This window comes from Salvia hispanica, chromosome 3 (assembly GCF_029641045.1).
Source record: "Salvia hispanica isolate PSC_SH4W2 chromosome 3, Shi_PSC_v1, whole genome shotgun sequence".
Lineage (NCBI taxonomy): Eukaryota > Viridiplantae > Streptophyta > Magnoliopsida > Lamiales > Lamiaceae > Salvia > Salvia hispanica.
The window spans coordinates 19,861,561-19,879,361 of NC_142694.1; the positions used below are offsets into that span (position 1 = coordinate 19,861,561).

General features: G+C 34.0%; 2 protein-coding genes, 1 non-coding gene and 1 pseudogene across 7 annotated transcripts; 3 read left to right on the top strand and 1 right to left on the bottom strand.

The window, feature by feature from the left end:
* Positions 1 to 2,356: 2,356 nt before the first annotated feature.
* On the top strand, positions 2,357 to 3,496 carry LOC148930341 (uncharacterized; annotated as a pseudogene).
* Positions 3,497 to 9,242: 5,746 nt separating this feature from the next.
* Positions 9,243 to 10,166, bottom strand: LOC125216051 (protein PHLOEM PROTEIN 2-LIKE A1-like). Its single transcript, XM_048117659.2, has 3 exons — positions 10,011 to 10,166; positions 9,784 to 9,911; positions 9,243 to 9,711 (listed from the first exon to the last, which is right to left on the bottom strand). The coding sequence occupies exons 1-3, from the start codon at positions 10,059 to 10,061 to the stop codon at positions 9,324 to 9,326; spliced, it is 567 nt and encodes a 188-aa protein (XP_047973616.1). The 5' UTR covers positions 10,062 to 10,166; the 3' UTR covers positions 9,243 to 9,323.
* A 1,697-nt stretch (positions 10,167 to 11,863) lies between these two features.
* TRNAK-UUU (transfer RNA lysine (anticodon UUU)) lies at positions 11,864 to 11,936 on the top strand. Its single transcript has one exon. It is a non-coding gene; the product is annotated as a tRNA-Lys (tRNA).
* Positions 11,937 to 11,950: 14 nt separating this feature from the next.
* LOC125216703 (vesicle-associated membrane protein 721-like) lies at positions 11,951 to 15,100 on the top strand. 5 transcript variants are annotated; one of them, XM_089069249.1, is made up of 9 exons: positions 11,951 to 12,048; positions 12,145 to 12,245; positions 12,596 to 12,700; positions 12,958 to 13,479; positions 13,570 to 13,877; positions 14,094 to 14,235; positions 14,329 to 14,449; positions 14,605 to 14,667; positions 14,750 to 15,100. In XM_089069249.1, the coding sequence occupies exons 5-9, from the start codon at positions 13,673 to 13,675 to the stop codon at positions 14,897 to 14,899; spliced, it is 681 nt and encodes a 226-aa protein (XP_088925375.1). In that variant the 5' UTR covers positions 11,951 to 12,048; positions 12,145 to 12,245; positions 12,596 to 12,700; positions 12,958 to 13,479; positions 13,570 to 13,672; the 3' UTR covers positions 14,900 to 15,100. The 5 variants fall into 5 exon arrangements, with proteins under 5 accessions (XP_088925375.1, XP_088925377.1, XP_047974421.1 ...); XM_089069251.1 differs by having other exon boundaries at positions 13,369 to 13,479; positions 13,565 to 13,877; XM_048118464.2 differs by having other exon boundaries at positions 13,369 to 13,479.
* The last annotated feature ends 2,701 nt before the right edge of the window (positions 15,101 to 17,801 follow it).

The following is a 17,801-nucleotide window of genomic DNA, read 5'->3' on the forward strand; positions in this document are numbered from 1 at the left end:
GATCCTAGTATTTATAGGATCCCAACTATGCTTGATTCGACTCTATTAATCCTGCGCGGTAAAGAATAAAAAAGAAAATCCAAGGATAAATAATAAAATACAATGAACAAAAATAGATATCTCAATATGGAAATAAAATATGAGAATATATATTTATTAAACTAAAGAATTATTTTCTTCTGTTCTAGATTTTCTATAATAAAAAACATATGATTGAAATTGATTTTTGAATAACTCCATCCTAAGATAAGCGAGTCATATTTTTTTTTTGGGATGTTCCACTATAAGTGAGTCATTTTTTTTAGCAAGAAATCCTTTTTCTTACTTTATTCTTCACCTACTTTATTTTTTACTTTTCCCTCTCTCATACTTTACTCTCTCTACTTTAACTCTTTAAATATCAATTCCTTAAATCCTGTGCTCAAAAGAAATGCTTCGCTTATCTTGGACGGAGGGAGTATGTAAGAGGTGTGATCAGTTGCTAACTTTCTTAAGTTGCCAACTCTGCTAATTTATCAATGCAGTGCATTAAAAATATCATGATGACATTGAAATGTCAACATAAACTTAGTTAATATTTTAATACAATGTTGATAAGGCTCGTTTCATACATTTGTTTTGGGGTAAAATTCTATATTTTTTCGGAGACTAGCGTGTAATTTAAAGTCAGGTGTGTAAAAATTTGTCAGGACTAGAAGGTTGCATGGATCAACCGGATAGACGGCAGAATCAAGGAGAAATGGAGCAAAACACAATATGCTATTGAACTGAACAAGGTGAATTACGAACGGAGCAGTTGTAGACAATGAGCATACTCTTACGATCATGTTGCAAGGGATACAACCGACATTTCCAAAACAGGTTGCCCTAGGGATCAGAGCCTCATGCCTCCCTATATAAACGAAAGGGAAGGAAGAAAGAAGAGAGTTTTTTATGGGGAGAGCTCAAGTTATCGGAGCTCGCATTTTTTCTTGAGTTTTTACACACTTGGAAGGGGGTTATGATTATGGTAGAGTGGTGGTGTTATTCTGATCATTGTGTTTGTGTCTAACCGTCCTATAAGGGCGAATAAATAATTTTTACTTTCCGGCTTAGTTTAAATTCGCATTGAAGCACCTGCTAACATTCTGGATAATATGTAGTTTGTTTTATGGAAACCATAATTGAAGTTTGGTGTTTGTCTTTTGAATCTGTATGGAGATATTGGAGTTTGAGTCATGAATGTTTTCGCTGTGTTTGTTAGATTTTGTTTCCGAAAAGTTTGTCGAAGTCTATTTGGATGCTTTTCGCAATTGGTAGTTTAGGAGGATGAATTCTAGGCTGTTGCGTTCCATTTCATAGATATGAGTTTGATCGTGTTCGATTTTTATGGATTCATGTTAGAATACGTAGATCTAGAGTCCTATGTTTATTCTGCATGATTATGGTTTGATTTTGCTTTCTACCTAATTCCAGTTGATCCGTTAGATTAGATCTACAACCTTGAGTTCATTCTTCGTGTCTATGTATTTGCAAAATTTTTCGCCAAATTTATGATGTCTGAGATCTGGTTTATACTCTGTTTCTCGTCGATTACTCGATGAAGATGAAGTCGTTATCTGTTCAGGTTTAGAATTGCAGCTTTATACCAACTTTACTCTCTGGCAACTTTTCTAAGTTTGTTAGTTAAGGGATTCCGTCCCCACTTTGCTTTTACCTTTGTTTAGCTATTTCGGGAAAGTCTTAGTATGAATCTCTCAGTTTAATTCAGTTGGTCTCTAGATCGATCAGTTAGGAGTTAGCGTAGATAGTTTCGCTCCTAGTTTAGTCTAGTTAAGTTGATCTGTTCGTTTAGTTCTTGGTCAATCAAGTAGGATAGAAACTTAACACACTTTTAAAGCGTGGCAGCAGTCATCTCTCAAATGTCAACAACAAATATTAAAACGCTTCTCTGTGGGATTCGACCTTTACTTCTCTTTACTAGCTAATAGTATTGTGGGTTAAGGCTTTGAAGGCAGCTCTGAGTTCCTGATTGCATGCCCGAAAGCATGTGGATGGGTCTTAGAAATCAGACTTGATCAGCTTACTTTTACCGCTTGATTTATCTGTGAGAAAATTGCAGGGTGTAAGTCAAGGTGTATCATCTGGGTCAGTCCGTCAATTCTCTATTGATCAGTCTGCGTTGTTCTCGCTTGCAACTCGAGAGACGATTTAAACAACGAATTCAGAGTAGTAGCGACTTTCAAATGGCGCTGTTGCCGGGGATGATGGCGTTTTTGCATACATTTGTTGCGTGATATTTTGGTGTATATATTGTTGATAGTTTTCCTTTTCTTCTGTTTATTACAGTTTACGAGAAAACTTTACACGATGAGCTATGCTAAATTTGTCAAGGAGAGAGGTGCCTGAACCCGCCACCACTCATTTCGAACCGTCAATTTGCCTGCCTATTGGTCTAGGGCTGAACAACGACGAAGATAGAAACGCAACATGGATGGTTGACGGGTCGCGTGTTATTGTTAAGAATTTTAGTGTAAATATTGTTGCTAAACTTTTCTTTATTTTTTGCATTCTTCAGTTTAAGGATGCCAAGTCCGACTGGCCAGAGGAAGGAGGGGTGAACCCAGTTACCACTTATGCAAAATCAATCCCTACCTTGCCCGATGAATTGGATGTGAGTAGTGAGAAGAATCTGGGAACAACCATCGAGAATCAATCGAGATCAATATTCTCATCTAAGGGAGAGAAGACCAACAAGGTTGATGACCAGGAAGGTGATCCTGAGTTATGCTGACTGTATACTCACCTGGAGGGCGACCCACCGCAAGCCATAATCGCAACCCCAGGACAAGAAGTTGTCTATGTGAAGCCTCACATCTTAGTCGTCTTGCCTGAGTTTTGGGGGAGAAGTTACGACAACCCATATGACTTTTTACACGAATTTTATAGAATCTGTAAGAGTAAAAAAAGACATGCTGGATCAAGTGAAGACGACTATAGGCTGAAGGTCATCCCTTTCTCTCTCAAGGGGGAGGCAAACGCTTGGTTCACGAGACTATCGCCGAATTCTATCAAAGTGTGGACTGATTTCAGAAGGTTGTTTTTGGAACAATTCTTTCCAGTGGCAAGGACAAAAGCACTTAGTAAGGAAATCCAAGGAGTTACACAAGGGTATGATGAGACCCTGATTCAATACTGGTCCCGGTACATGGGTTTATTGGATTCGTGCCCACACCACTGTATGTTGGAAGTAGAGATTTACTCAAATTTCTATGAGGGGATGAATGATGAGAGCAAAGACCTGGTGAACTCATCAAGTGAAGGAAGTTTCTTTAAGCTGCGAGTTAGTAAAGCCAAGGGACTGATGGAAAGACTTCTCCATGCGAAGAGGGGATATGATGATCCACAACCTCTCCCAATCAGGGAAGGTGTGGCGGAATATGCAATAGTGAGAAATGATGATCGATGGGAAAGTCGGCTTAACAAGCTCGAGAAAGCAGTTCTATCAGTAATTTAAGAGAGTAAACCGCGAGCTTCCCCAGTCGAGGCGAGTACAACAACTGATCTAGTAGATCATCACTCGTATACAACTGGGCTGTGGAGTTCAAACAGGAACTGGAATCCCGGAAGTCAAGGGGGCACATATAGGAAAACACCCAGAGTATCAGCATGCACTTGGCCGAATAGGAATCCGAACGGATGGAACAACTGGAGCAATACAGATCAAGTGACTAATGGATAAAATATGCAAATAATGGATCAACTGTGTTGCGCTTCAGTTCCAGCTTCCAGATTTGACGTTTTTATGCCCTTTTTCAGCTCTATTTTTCACAGTTCTCACAAAACACGTAAAAATACCAAAATGGATAAAATATGCAAATAATGGACATGTAATGCAACTTTGACACTCAAAACAGACCAAATAATGGTCTTAAAATAGTGCAAAATCCGAGCGTATCAAGAGGAGGTCTTTGAAGCGAGCAACAACCTCGTAAAGGGGCTCGTCATGGCCTTGCAAGAATTGAAAAATCTCGCTCTTGAGCTTTAAGACCGTGCCTGAATAGTACTTATCGAGGAAGGCCGCCACTATATCTTTCCACGTGGAAACTTGCTCTGTGGGTAAACACTCAAACCACTCTTTAGCAGAATCAATAAATGAAAAAAAGGGAAGAGTCTTACCCTAATGGCGTTGTCATTGACACCATTTAATTTCAGAGTGTTCGCAATCTCCACGAACTTTGAGAGGTGACGGTTGGCATCTTCAGTGGTCTTGCCTGCAAAAGGATACTGCTCAACCCTTTGTATAAGGGGCATTCGTAGTTCAGAATTATTAGCATCAATACGAGGGCCTTCAGGAAAAGTAATCATCTTTCCATGATTGAACATATGCATTACGGGTAAAATCTCCTTGTTTTCTTTTTTTTTTTTTCCTCGCAGGCAGCCTTCTGTGCAGCTCTCTCATCGATCAACTCTTTGTACTATATCACTTACAAAAGTATGAGTTTTAATATGAAAAATATTAAGTACTAGTATGATTAGATTAATGTATTTTAACTTCTAAATCATGTAGTACATAAAATTCCTAAATTCAATCAAATTAAGAAGATAATTAAGAAAAATATTAAACTTATATAGGCTAGATTGAATAGAAATTGGCTAAACTTTGTGATTTTTTCGGCAGTTTCCTCTGAAAGTATACTAGTACACAAATGATAAATTTTAATACAGATAAAAGATAACGTTTTAAGCAATAATGTTTTTTTTGTTGAAATTAGTAATAATCATTCAAATTCAAATTCTAATGATTCATTTAAATTTAACTTTTGCATTTGTAATAGACAGAAGCGGTGTTTGGATTGTTGGCCCAAACTTCAGTGGGCTTGTGAGCTGCTATTGGGCCTATACAGAATAGGTCCAAATTTCCTCGACGCATTATCACATAAATAATTCACTGTATTAAAGCTTATTTCATATCCAAAATCGTGCACTATTAATGCTACCAAGAAAGCCTAATAAAATAAAAGAAGAGAAAAAAGAGAGAAATAAAAGCAAACTGATATCAGAAAAAATACAGGTAGAGACAAAAAAGGGACCAACAAAAAAAAAAGGCAAAAACAAGAACCTTAATTCATTACATATGTTAAAAAAGGTTATCCACATAAATAGTCATCAGCTTTATTCACAAAACAACAACCTTAATCACATGAACGCTTCAACTTTTAAACTAAATTACAAACTAAACCCACGCTGTGGTCCATAATTATGCATGCCACTGCCACCTTTGTCCCTTTCTTATTTGTGTTAGTTAACAAAGATGAATACAAGACTGAAAAAATGGAGAGATCCAAGAGCAAAGAGACAAAATCAAGAATAAAAAATTATATATCTAACAAATATAACTTCTAATTAATAAAGGAGTATTAAATTTGATAAGATTGATATAAATGAATTGAAGGATTTATAATCATATACATTAGCTCTTGAAATGTATGAGGAAGCCACATATAATTAACAACATAAGCCATGTGAGTGATAAAGCATGCGCCGTTTATATTCTCTCCAACCAACTAACCTATCCTTTTAATGAAAATTCGTGCACTCTATTATATCTAATAATTAATTTCTTTTGATTAGATGCTATGTAGTAGCCATGGCTATAGCTCTATTATTTATTTATATTCATGGATTCAATGTCGTCAACTGTAAAGTTAAAATCAATCGTGCCAAATGTCGCTCAAGAATAAGACAATATTATTGCTCGAGTTGTTGTCTATTTCAATTCACAAATTAATTAGTATTATTATACGTATATATTTGTGTTCACTTATGCTTTCATTGTCATACATGCAATCACCTAGTTAATTAAACTATATACAAATATACTTTTATGGAGTATCATTAAAAGGGCTTACATTTTTTGTATATTGATAATTAATTAATTAAAATGCTTGTTAGATTTCAAGAATATGCTCACATTTTTTGTTTTCTTTGATAAGAAAATAAATGAATAGAATAAAATTACACAAGTGAAAATTTTCAATATAACGAGTTTGAATTCTTAGAATTTTAGGGGTGAGAAGTTAAACATATTAGGTGATAGTAGTTAAGGCAAAGTGTAGTTGAGACGTTGAATTAAGTAAAGTTGTTATCACGCGTAAATGTAGATGGACCAATCAGAATATTAATTAGTAGGTGTATAGTATAAAATATTTAATCTGTGGTCCTCTCCAAAAGCTCCATTGTTTTTCTTCTTTAAAATTATTATTATTAGTATTTTTCAAATGAAGAAGAAGGGTTTTCAGACAGGCCATGATTCAGTTTAAATAGCTGTAATAATTTTGCAGAGTTTCACCAAAAAACCCTAATTGCAACTGCTGCTGCTGTCGTTTTCATGTATGCTGGTTTTGAGAGGTTAAGCTGCCAGCTTGATCTGATTACAACCACACCTCCATTTTTGTGATTATTAACATTTCATAAATCTCTCCATTTTCATCCCCATTTCTTCTTCTTTTTCTTTATTTTTTTGAAAAAGAAAAGTGATTTGATTATTTTCAAGAGTTGGTGCTATTGATCAGGTCATCTGGCAGCTTCAATCACTCACCAACAATACAATTAAGAGGAGAAATGGATCTCTTAATTACTTAATTATCATCATATCCACCTCAACTAATCCACAGGGGTAAGTGTTTTATTTGGTTTAATTATTGATTAACATTGTTTAATTAGTCTATTTTCATGTATATGCTTAATTGTTTTGGATCTGTATAGCTCTGATAATCAGTGTTAATGTTTGGTTTCTTAACTGCTTTAAATCTGTATATTCCTGCACTTTTTGTTGTTTTCTATTCACCTGAAATTTAGTTCAAGCAAATTAACATTCATGAATCACAATGGCATTGTTTCGAAATTAGTTTTTATTATTGTTTCAAAAAAGTTTAAAACTCAGGCCAAATTGAGAGTTCAAACTGTTTGATAGGTTAAATTTGTTTATTAAAGTATATTTATAATTTATTATGGATATTGTAATCATCAATCTCTTTCTCTTTCGGTTGATTAAGTTAGGTTTGCTTCCATTTTTATCATCATATATGACAAAATACAGCATGAGTTTGTCTCCTTCTTTGATGACTTTCTAGAGTGATGGCCTTTTTTCCACAAAAAGTTATACTACTAATTCTTAGCTAAGACTAGTATTCATTGAGATATTCACATTGAGTATTATCTCACATAAAAAAATACTACTATGAAATTAAAAGAGATCCAATTAATTACTTAGTAAATTACACCTTATGAACAATTTAATTTTTGGGATTGATTAGTTTCCCTTCCGACATTAGGTATGATTTACTGAATGAAACCTACTCAGTCCCCTTATTATTAGTAAATTGGATGATTAATGTTTATTATAGCGGTGCCATATGTTGTTAAAAGACGAAAATAAAGTAGCGTAAGTCGAAAAAATAAAATATTACTCTCTTTGTCCTATTATTATAGTTTAGATGTTTCTTTTAGATATGGGATTAAATCTAGAAGAAATAGATAGATAAATAATAAATTGAAGAGTGAATAAAATTGAGAAGAAAATAAAGTAAAATAATATATATGATAAATTTTGTCATAAAATGAAAGATTCAATTGTAATGAGATGATTCATAATACGACTCAACTGTAATGAGACGAAGAGTATTATGGTAATATTATAGAGTAAGATATAATAGCTAGCAAAGGAGTATATGGAATTGACAGTTATGTTGCTATATATGTTCACGGACTATAATGATAGAAAACCTAACTAACCATAATTACACAAGAAAAACAAGTTGTGATGGGGCAGAAGGCTATCAAGATTAATTATCATCATTAATTCCACTAACAAATAACAAAGCTTAATTATATGATCCAACTAACAAGTTTATATATTCAATTTCAACATTACGTTTTTTTTTTAACTTTTGACCTCATCTTGTGCTTAGAGAAAGTTTATCACTTGGTTCTAAAGAGACTCAAAGTAAAAAATATTTGTAATTAAAGGATAATTGCTTGTCGTGATTATTTATAATTAAATGTCATAATTAATAATTAATCTTATCTTTTGTTTGATTGTATTTTTCTCAAATGGTTAATCCTTAATAGTAATATATTTTGGTATGCTTTTATAATGCCAAAAATTAGATTGTATTTCATGATTAGTCATCTCACCTTCACTAACGTGACTAATTTAATCCTATCAAATCTTATGGCATATCATACTATCATACTATTAATTTGTCTTAATAACTACCTGAACACCACCAGATTTGATAATTTATGCACGTCGCTACTCATCATTAGACCATGTAAATTACATCAATGATCCTAATTTATTCTGAATTAATTATGTGTTCGTTTTTATTGTTTACCGACTTGCATGTTGTTCATCAATTACGGGTTGCTCAATAAAATAAATTTGTCGGTATTTAATTAAATTACACTTATGGTGCGTTGGTGAATTATTTTGTGGACTGATTTTGTACGTTCTTATACTAATATTAGCTCTTTTAAGTGTGTGATTAATAAGCGACATGATTTAAATACAACATGGTATTGGTAGCACATCCTAAAATTGAATTTCTATCAACGTAATGGTTAGCATGTTAGATCCATCTTTGGTATAGACTAGAGCCGGCAATTTTTGGCACGACACAATAACCCGACATGAATCCGCACGAAATTAATGGGTTTGGGTCAAAGTTTATTGAGCTCGTGTCCTTATTGGGTTGTCCCGTTATGAACACGAAAATTTCATGTCGGGTTCGTGTTACCCGTTAAGAAATAATATTATTATTTTTTAGTATTTCAAAAATGGTATTTTTTTGTTGGATTTCGTTGGATTTTGTTGATATGAATCTATTGATGTTATTGTTCATCAGATCATAATGTGTAATCAGATTTTAGGTTTTTAATTAGACTCTTAATGATCAGATTTAAGATTTTGCAACTTTTGTTAATAAAAAGCAGTTGTTATCAAGTTCTAACCGTGTTATTAGGTCGTGTTGTATAGTGTCGTGTTGACCCAAGGTGGTTCGTGTTGTTAATGGGTTCGTATCGGGTTAGGATTTAAGGGTAGCAGGTCGAGTTCGTGTTCGAGTTTGAGATTTTATTAACAGGTCGTGTTTGTGTTTATCCTTATTGAGTCATGTCGTTAACAAGTTGACCCGATAACGATCCAACACGCAAGATTTGTCACCCCTAGTATATATTACTACTATATTATAAACTGAACATCAAACAACAGAACTTATATGTATATAATTAATGCAATACAAAACCATATACCAATTAATAACATCATTTAATTAAGTTATCTATAACTCGGGTTCAATCCGAACGCCGCCGAGGATCGCTCCGCCTTTCCACCAATCCGTCTCCACTTCAAACATCCCAACCTCCACCGTCATTGAACTCCCATCTCCGACAACATTAAACTCTCCGACGTAAACCTTGTGCCACATCATCGGCTTCTCTCGATACTTATGAAGATTCACTTTCACTTCACTCTCACTGCCCCCTTCCAATTTCACCTTGAATTTGATCGGGGCGTGGTTCCATCCAAACGCATCCTCGTTGAACTTCATCATGTAGTACACTTTGTATAATTTTGGCACGATGTTAAAGGTCACGAGTTCGAATTTCCCCGTCACTTGGAGCCAATTCACTTGTTGCAGCGCCACACCCTCTTCAAATCCCGCTAGTCTAGTAAAAGATTTGATTAAGAAAATAAAATAAAAAAACAATAAGGAAATTTTGTAAAAAAACATGTCTTACTTAGACTCGGTCTCGCAAAATTTAACCAGTTCCCAATATCGAGGATCATTGCCCCAAGTGATGTTCAAGGCTCGAACGGGGATACCGAATGATCCATCGCTATCCGGACCTTTAACCTTGGATGGATCCTGCAACAAATGATCATAACTTACATATAAAAATTTAATTTATTTATGATCAAATTAAAAATGATAATTTTTTTTGAGGGATTTGATCTATGAACTTACTCCTATCAAGTGAGGATCGGAGTGGACATTCCCAACTGGTTGATTATCCATGGAATTGTTGTCTCAATTTGGACACTGAAATTGCTTCCAAATATAGTTGAAGAAAAGTTTGAAAAAGTGTCTAAAGCGAATCATGCGAAACACATGTTACGAATAAAGAAATAAAACAAATTAAACAAAAGCAAGGAAGCTAAGCCTTTAATAGATTCGGGTGTATGAGATGTGAATGACACGATTTAAATCAAGATAAAGGAGAAAAAAAAATTGAAAATGATATTTCATGAATTATTTTCCAAGAATGGAATATATTTGATTTACACCCACAAATATATTTGATTTACAGCTTGTATATCAAGCTATGTCTATATAAATTCTTTTCATTTTTACCCATTTATTTGATTTACATATTGTGAACAAACACTTATAAAGTGGACCGAGGATCTTATCTTTTTCTTTTTTCTTTTTCTCCTTCCAATTATTAGTTCACTTCAAGAGACTTTTTTTAGCAGGATAATGTCCTGAAAAATAATTAATATATTTAAAATAAAAAATATTACAACTTTCCGTTATTCACTCTTCGGGACACTACTCCCTCCTTGTCTCATTGTAATAGAGACGTTTCATTTTAAGTACTCGTTTTAGAAAAATGATAGTAATAAATAGATCATTATCTCTCTTAATGTAACATCTCTCCACTATAATTATTTATTGCTATCATTTTTTCAAAACGAGTGCTCAAAACGAAACGCCTCTACTACAATGACACGGAGGGAGTAATTTCTAAGAAGAGTGAATATTTTAAATTTATTAATTTATTTGTGAGATAAAGAATCAAATAAATATTATGTTTTTTAATAATTAATTAAGTTTAACTAATTATTTTCTTAATATTTTTAAATATATAATAAATGATCTATACAAAATTATATTCCTTCTATAGCATCACATTTCAATCCACAAAAGGGCCTCTAATGTAAAATGTGGGATTCCATTTTAACGAATATCTGCATTTATACTGTATTCTGCTTTCATTTCCGTTTTTTTTTTTTTTTAAGTATATTATTCCAATTTTTATAATTTTGTGATAATCCTGCATAATAGGAGCAAAACTAAATAAATAAACTACTTTTGCATAACCTTAAATTTACATTCAAGTAATCATTTCACATATCTACATTGCAACAAGACATTGTTGCGTCATAACAGCCAAGCCAAAACCACTCAATTCTCCACTAGTAATTAAAGGCACATAATAAATAACATGCTCCCTCGGTCCCACATAATTTGACCCAATATTCCAATTTGAACCGCCCTATATAATTTGATACACTTCACTACTCATTCCTATTCACATTTTATTATAAAATTAATATTTTAAAAGTAAGACCACGTCCCATCAATTTTTTTAACTCACATTCCATTAGATTTCTTAAAATTCGTGCCGGTTCAAAGTGTCCCAAATTATATGGGATTGGAAGGAGTAATTATTTTTCAAAAGTTACAACATGATTTCACGTGTGGCTTTTATAAGACCATGGCCAAACAATATCTCATGAAATATTTATATATAAAAAAAACTAATCTTTTTTCATCCTACACACTGCACACTTACATCATTCCAGTTCCACATCCTTATAACTTCTTCACGACTGATTTAATAAACTTTACATCCTTTTCAAATGTCCATACGTGATACATGATTACATCATTTTTTTTACGATGAACCATCTAAAATAATGAGTGCTAAACTAACTTTAAAATGCACATAGTAATATTTTTAACATAGATTAAAAAACGTACTGATATTCATTTGAAAGTATACTTAAATTATTTGGTTGATAATTAACGTATAAGCCGTCTTAGCTCAGCTGGTAGAGCGCGTGGCTTTTAACCACGTGGTCGTGGGTTCGATTCCCACAGACGGCGGCTTTTTTTTTTTTTTTTTCATTTTGGTTTCCACTGTTATTCAGTCACAGAGTTGCTTCACACTTTCCATTTCCATGGCGTTCAATCCAGTAGGCTTTCCTCCGGCGATACGGTATTCATTATTTTTTTTATTTATCAGTTTCCGTAATTTCGTTTGGCATTGGATCGATTGAATCGGTGACGGTGTCCGTTCTGATTTGGGGAAAAGGTGGTGATTCATTACTATGGAAGATTGGCAGCGAAGCCAGGATGGTGATTTGATGAAAATGGAGATCATTTCGTTTTCAATTTGTTCTTGCTTCTGGAATGGTTAGCATTTCATATACTGTTGTCGAGATATATTTTGTTTTAGGATTAAATTAGAAGATGATGCAAACCCCCTACTTGAATAAGAGAAGGAATACGTATGATCTACTGCAATTGCAAATAGTTTTCAATCTTCAATTTGGGATGATTGATGGTGTAAGTTCATATATTGCGAAATAAGAGGATGAAACCTCTCTGTCGTGATTAAACGATTACATTAAGATTTATAGGCAAATTTGTAAGTTGAAGATACATTAGTTACTTTTCTACTCTTGTAGTGATTGTTATGTCAACTTTGTGTGAACTGTGAAGTATTCACAGATTTTTCACTTTGACCATCTGAACTTATGTAGGTCATGTCTAGTATTGAATCAGCTGTGAGATCAATGAAAGTAGGTGGCATTCGTCGCGTCATTTTCCCTCCATCACCACGTCTCAAGAACCCATCCCACCTAAATGTAAGTCATCTCTTTGATCAGTTTGTATTCATATGTTCGTTGTGGTATCTGAAGCTCATCTTTTCTAGTCGAGCAGCTAATAATTCTCATCAAATTAGTTTCAATTAGAAAAGATTGGATGAGAGAAACGTAATGAAGGAATTGTTAAAGTACAAATGTAATCTACTTCTTTGAAGAAGAACATGGTTCTTGGTCAGCAGTTTTTGATAGATTATTTACCATAATATTCAATCCAACTCGCTTATCCAATGATGAAGGCCCGAACTTGGGGACACTCAGTATTTGATATCAAGCTGGTCAGTGTGAAGCATCAATAAATTTCCTCTATCCCGCGACCATCCTCATCTCCATAGTATACACACGGAATTCTGGATGTGGTTTTCTACTACTTGATGACTTTCTGTGTTCGCGTTATCATCAGAAGACAAAAAAGTTGGAAAATTTTCCGCAGGATAGTCAAATAGTCGGCGGATTGTCAGATAGCTACTCTTGATAGTACTTTTCCAGGAGAAGTCTGCTAGAGTGAATATGGATTTTTTTCTGATTTGTATTGACTGATGCTACTATACATAAAATGTACGAGTATTTATCTAGTGAAATGCGAAGCAAATCTGAGTTAAATTTTCAAGAGAGTTCCTGTTTGTGCTGTGTACCTGATAATTGACAAGGTAACTAAGGTGTTGAGCTTTCAACGTCGGAAAGGTAGAACTACATGACTTGCCGGTGAAGATGAGGATACTGATGTTTGAACAAACATTCATGATATCACCATCAATGGAGTGAGTCTCTAACACTTTATTACCTTATATAGAATTAAATGATTTCTACAATTTGATATCAAGAAAATAATTTCTCCTTTTGAAGCATAGCCGGGGGAAGAACCGAAGTTTCCTTTCTTCTCCGTAACTCTACTCTTCATATATAGAAAAAACCAAGGGTGCAACGGAGCTCCTCTGCTGATTGTGTTCAGAAATGGGGCAGAACAACCGTGCGACACTGATCTACGCGATGGTGGCTGGTGGAACGCCGCCAGTAGTACTGGCGGAGTACACTGCGTTCAGTGGGAACTTCAACTCCATTGCGTACCAGTGCCTCCAAAAACTTCCTTCATCCAACAATAAGTTTACATACAACTGCGATAATCACACCTTCAATTACCTCATTCACAATGGCTTTAGTAAGTCCCTCTTTGTACCATATGAAATGCTTGTGATCTTTTGCTTAAATTTATCTTTCTAGATCAGCAGAATTCCGAAAAAAAATGGTTGATATGGTTTGGTTGTTCTATGGGAAAATCTGACTCAAAGTAACAGACTATTCGCTTCTATCTCAATCTATCAAAATGTTTACTTGGAGTTACTGAGTTATCATAATGTGGCGACTTTTGGTGCAGTATATTGCGTGGTAGCAGAAGAAACGGCAGGTAGACAGATCCCTATGGCTGTTCTAGAGCATATCAAGGATGATTTTTCGAAAACATATGGTGGAGAGGAAGCTGCAACAGTTCCACCAAATAGCCTTGATAAAGAATATGGGTATATAAAAATTAGTCCCAGAATGTCGTTGCGTGTGAGATTTATTTTTCTGCTGGATATGAAAAACTAAAACCGAGAAATGGTTGTATGCAGACGAAAGTTGAAGGAACATATGCAATACTGCATTGAGCACCCTGAGGAAATAAGCAACCTAGCCAAGGTTAAGGCTCAGGTTTCTGAAGTGAAAGGTGTTATGCTGGAAAACATAGAGAAGGTATGATCCTCCTCCTCTTGACTCAATCAACTCTACGGACATGAACCTCGGATAGATTGAATCTTCAATGTTGAATGATGCATTAATGTCAAAGGATTGACAGTTGCTCCATATCGTGCATCTGAGTTTGCTCATCTATGTAATACCGAGTGTAGGTTCTTGATCGTGGAGAAAAGATAGAACTATTGGTGGAAAAGACTGAGATAATGCATCAGCAGGTCTGGCCGTGACTCTCTGTTAGGTGTGTGTGTCGACATGTTTTGATGCTAACCGATCTGCAAAAATCATCTGTCTCAACAGGCCAGGGATTTCAATTCCGCAGGAACAAGATTACACAGGAGAATGTGGCTACAGAAGTCGAAGATGAAGCTAGTTGTTTTAGCTATTGTGATTGCGTTGATCCTCATCATCGTGTTCTCTGTCTGTGAGGGGTTCGACTGTGGAGATTGAAACATCGCTTCGTGGAAATGGTAAAATGCGAGTGCTTTAAGTTAGGAGGTGATATTTACGCTTTTCTTTGAAGAAACTAGGACAAAGCCAACAATAATGTACTAATGTGACTTGAGTTTTGTACATAAAGCTATTTTGAGTTGGAATATATTGAGTCGATATTATGTCATATTTGTAAAATGGAATAAATTTATTTGCTCAGATACCCATTTTTCGTAGAAAAAAATGAATGGTCGAAGTGTAATTTATTTTTTTGGTCAGATTCCCGTATATACTGTCATTTTGTTTTTACGGTGATTTTTTTGGAATTATTTCTTTTTCTTTTTTAAAAATGGTCTTTTTTTTTTTCCAAATAATTTACATTCTTTATTTTTTATTTGATTGGAATTTAAAGTTTCAGGTTGTTGGAATTATTTGACATACTCAAAAGTTATGGATACACTATTGGTTAGGCTTAGAAAAACTCTACGGTCCGTTTGTGAATAGTTATGATTTAACTAAACTCAAAATTGTAGAAGTAATTATAAGGTATTGTATAAGAGACCATACTATAACACAAGATAGAAATTGTAACTTTGACATGATTAGGAATGGTCGATGGCTTGGGTGAAAACTAGTGAATATAACTTAGAATCATCAATTTGCAACTTTACAATAAAAAAAATGTTATAGACAGCTCCGGTTCGAGGAGGTGGATTTGTAACCGGCCCAACAAAGAAAATGATGGTTCCAATTTCTAAACCAAATTTGACGATATGAGCAATGAAGATGGCACGGGAATTAAGACAAAATTGGTTAAATAAGAGAGATGAATAGAATAATATAGTAAAATAAGAGAGAGGAGGAAAATTGTAGTTAAAATAGTGTTAGTGGAAGTGAGACCTATATTATTAAATTGATAGTATAACTTTTCAGAAATGGAATGCACATATTTTAAACATATTATGAAAATATTTATATTTATCGGCGAGTGAGACCTTCTAGAACGGTCAAACTCAACTCATGCGGATGAGTTTGGTCTACTTTACCTCTTGATCGAATTATATTGGTCCTTGGTCGACGACTTTTAGTTTACGATCTCGATTGAGCGACGTGATGGTTGTAACTTGTAACTCACTTATTCGAGTGAGACTCTCAGGTCATCCTGTCATCTTCAGACTGGCCTATAAGTTACATGGTCCACTTCCACTCGGTAGAGTTGGCTTGAAATAACTCGACTATGAATGACTACCCACTCGGTCGAGTCTCTTATTCATGCATTTTTTGGTCCAATTTATTCCATTTTCCATTCTTAATATTAGGGTTGGAAAAAATACCGAAATATCGCACTTATCGTACCAAAAAAATACCGAAAATACCGGTTTTTTGGTATTACCGCACCGTACTGAAATCATTCAGTACGGTAACGGTATCAATTTTCCTATACCGCGGTATACCATGTATACCGAATATACGGTGTATACCATAGATTTGGTATACCGCGGTATACCGAAGCCTTGGTGCATACCGAAAAAGCAGTATATGTTGAACTATTAAATAATATTATATTATTATATAATATATTTATATACACAATAGAATTAAAAAGAAAAAATCTCTGAAAATTCTACTTTTAAATATGTTGTGTATAATATAGATTTTTTTTCATAACGGTATTACGGTATACCGTACCGTCCTTTCGGTATACCGTAAAAAGTGCGGTATACCACAATAACGGTAAGGTAACGCTATCAAAAATTAACCATATATTTTCATACCGCAGTTTTCGGTACGCTATGCGGTATGACATTCTCGGTACGGTTTACCGCACCAACCCACCGCTACTTATATACAAACAATACAAAAAAAAAAAAAAAAACCATTAAGGACATTTTTAATGCAATTAAGAATACTAATTTATGTTTCAAAATATATCACCAACATTTCAAAAATCGTCCTTATTGTTAGTGTCCCAACTAAATTTAGAGGACGCAAATGGAAGCGTACTAAAAAAAATCTAAAGATTAAGTTAATTTCTGCTTCATTTAGGAATGCTTTCATTTGTTTCCTAAATTGTTTTTATTTTTAAAAAATTTTCAATGCAGGTAATTGCGTTTCAATTTTTGCATCCCAAAAAAATAAGTTTTTTTTTAAAGTGAAAACTCGGCAAATTTGTCAAAAGTAATGAATATTTAGAGCGGACCCAGAAAATATAACTCGTGTGGTCGGACCAAAAATTTAATACTCCATATATAATATTTAAATAATAATTATATAATATATATTAAATAATTATTTTTACCATTTTTGTTGTCCTTATTATGTTTTTGTTATAACTGAATACAAAATTTGAATTAAATCAATTAACTATGCTGGTTAAATATTTAAAATTTTTAACATATTTATAGGATCTACAAATTAGTTAAAAAAAATAAACAAGCACGTAGTATTAAATATATTAATTACTAGTTTACAGCATAAAACTAAAAAATAATCATAAATAAAAAGATATTTCTAGATTTACTAATTCGTTGCCCCTTCTCTTCTTCAAAGCAACTAGTTTACAGTTTTCTTCAAATTCAAAATTCATCAATGAAGCTTCCTCTTCACTAAATTTTTGCAGTATCTTTATATTCATTATTCTTCTCTAAAGTTCTTTCCTATTATAATCCATAACAATGGTTTCTCAATATTTCTCTACTATCTTCTCATTTATTCTCTAGTTTTCCGTAGAGGCGAAGTTGTTGTACCTGAGGTCGCAAGGCAGAGTTGCTGTAGGTCGGAGGGCGGATTATAGAGCTTCCCAAGCAGTACTCACGGACCAACGGTGGGGTCGGCCGACCCCGCCCGACCCCACCTGGGTCCGTTAGATAAAAGCAATGAAAACTATCCTAAGACTCGTAAACCAAGCTAAATCTAACAC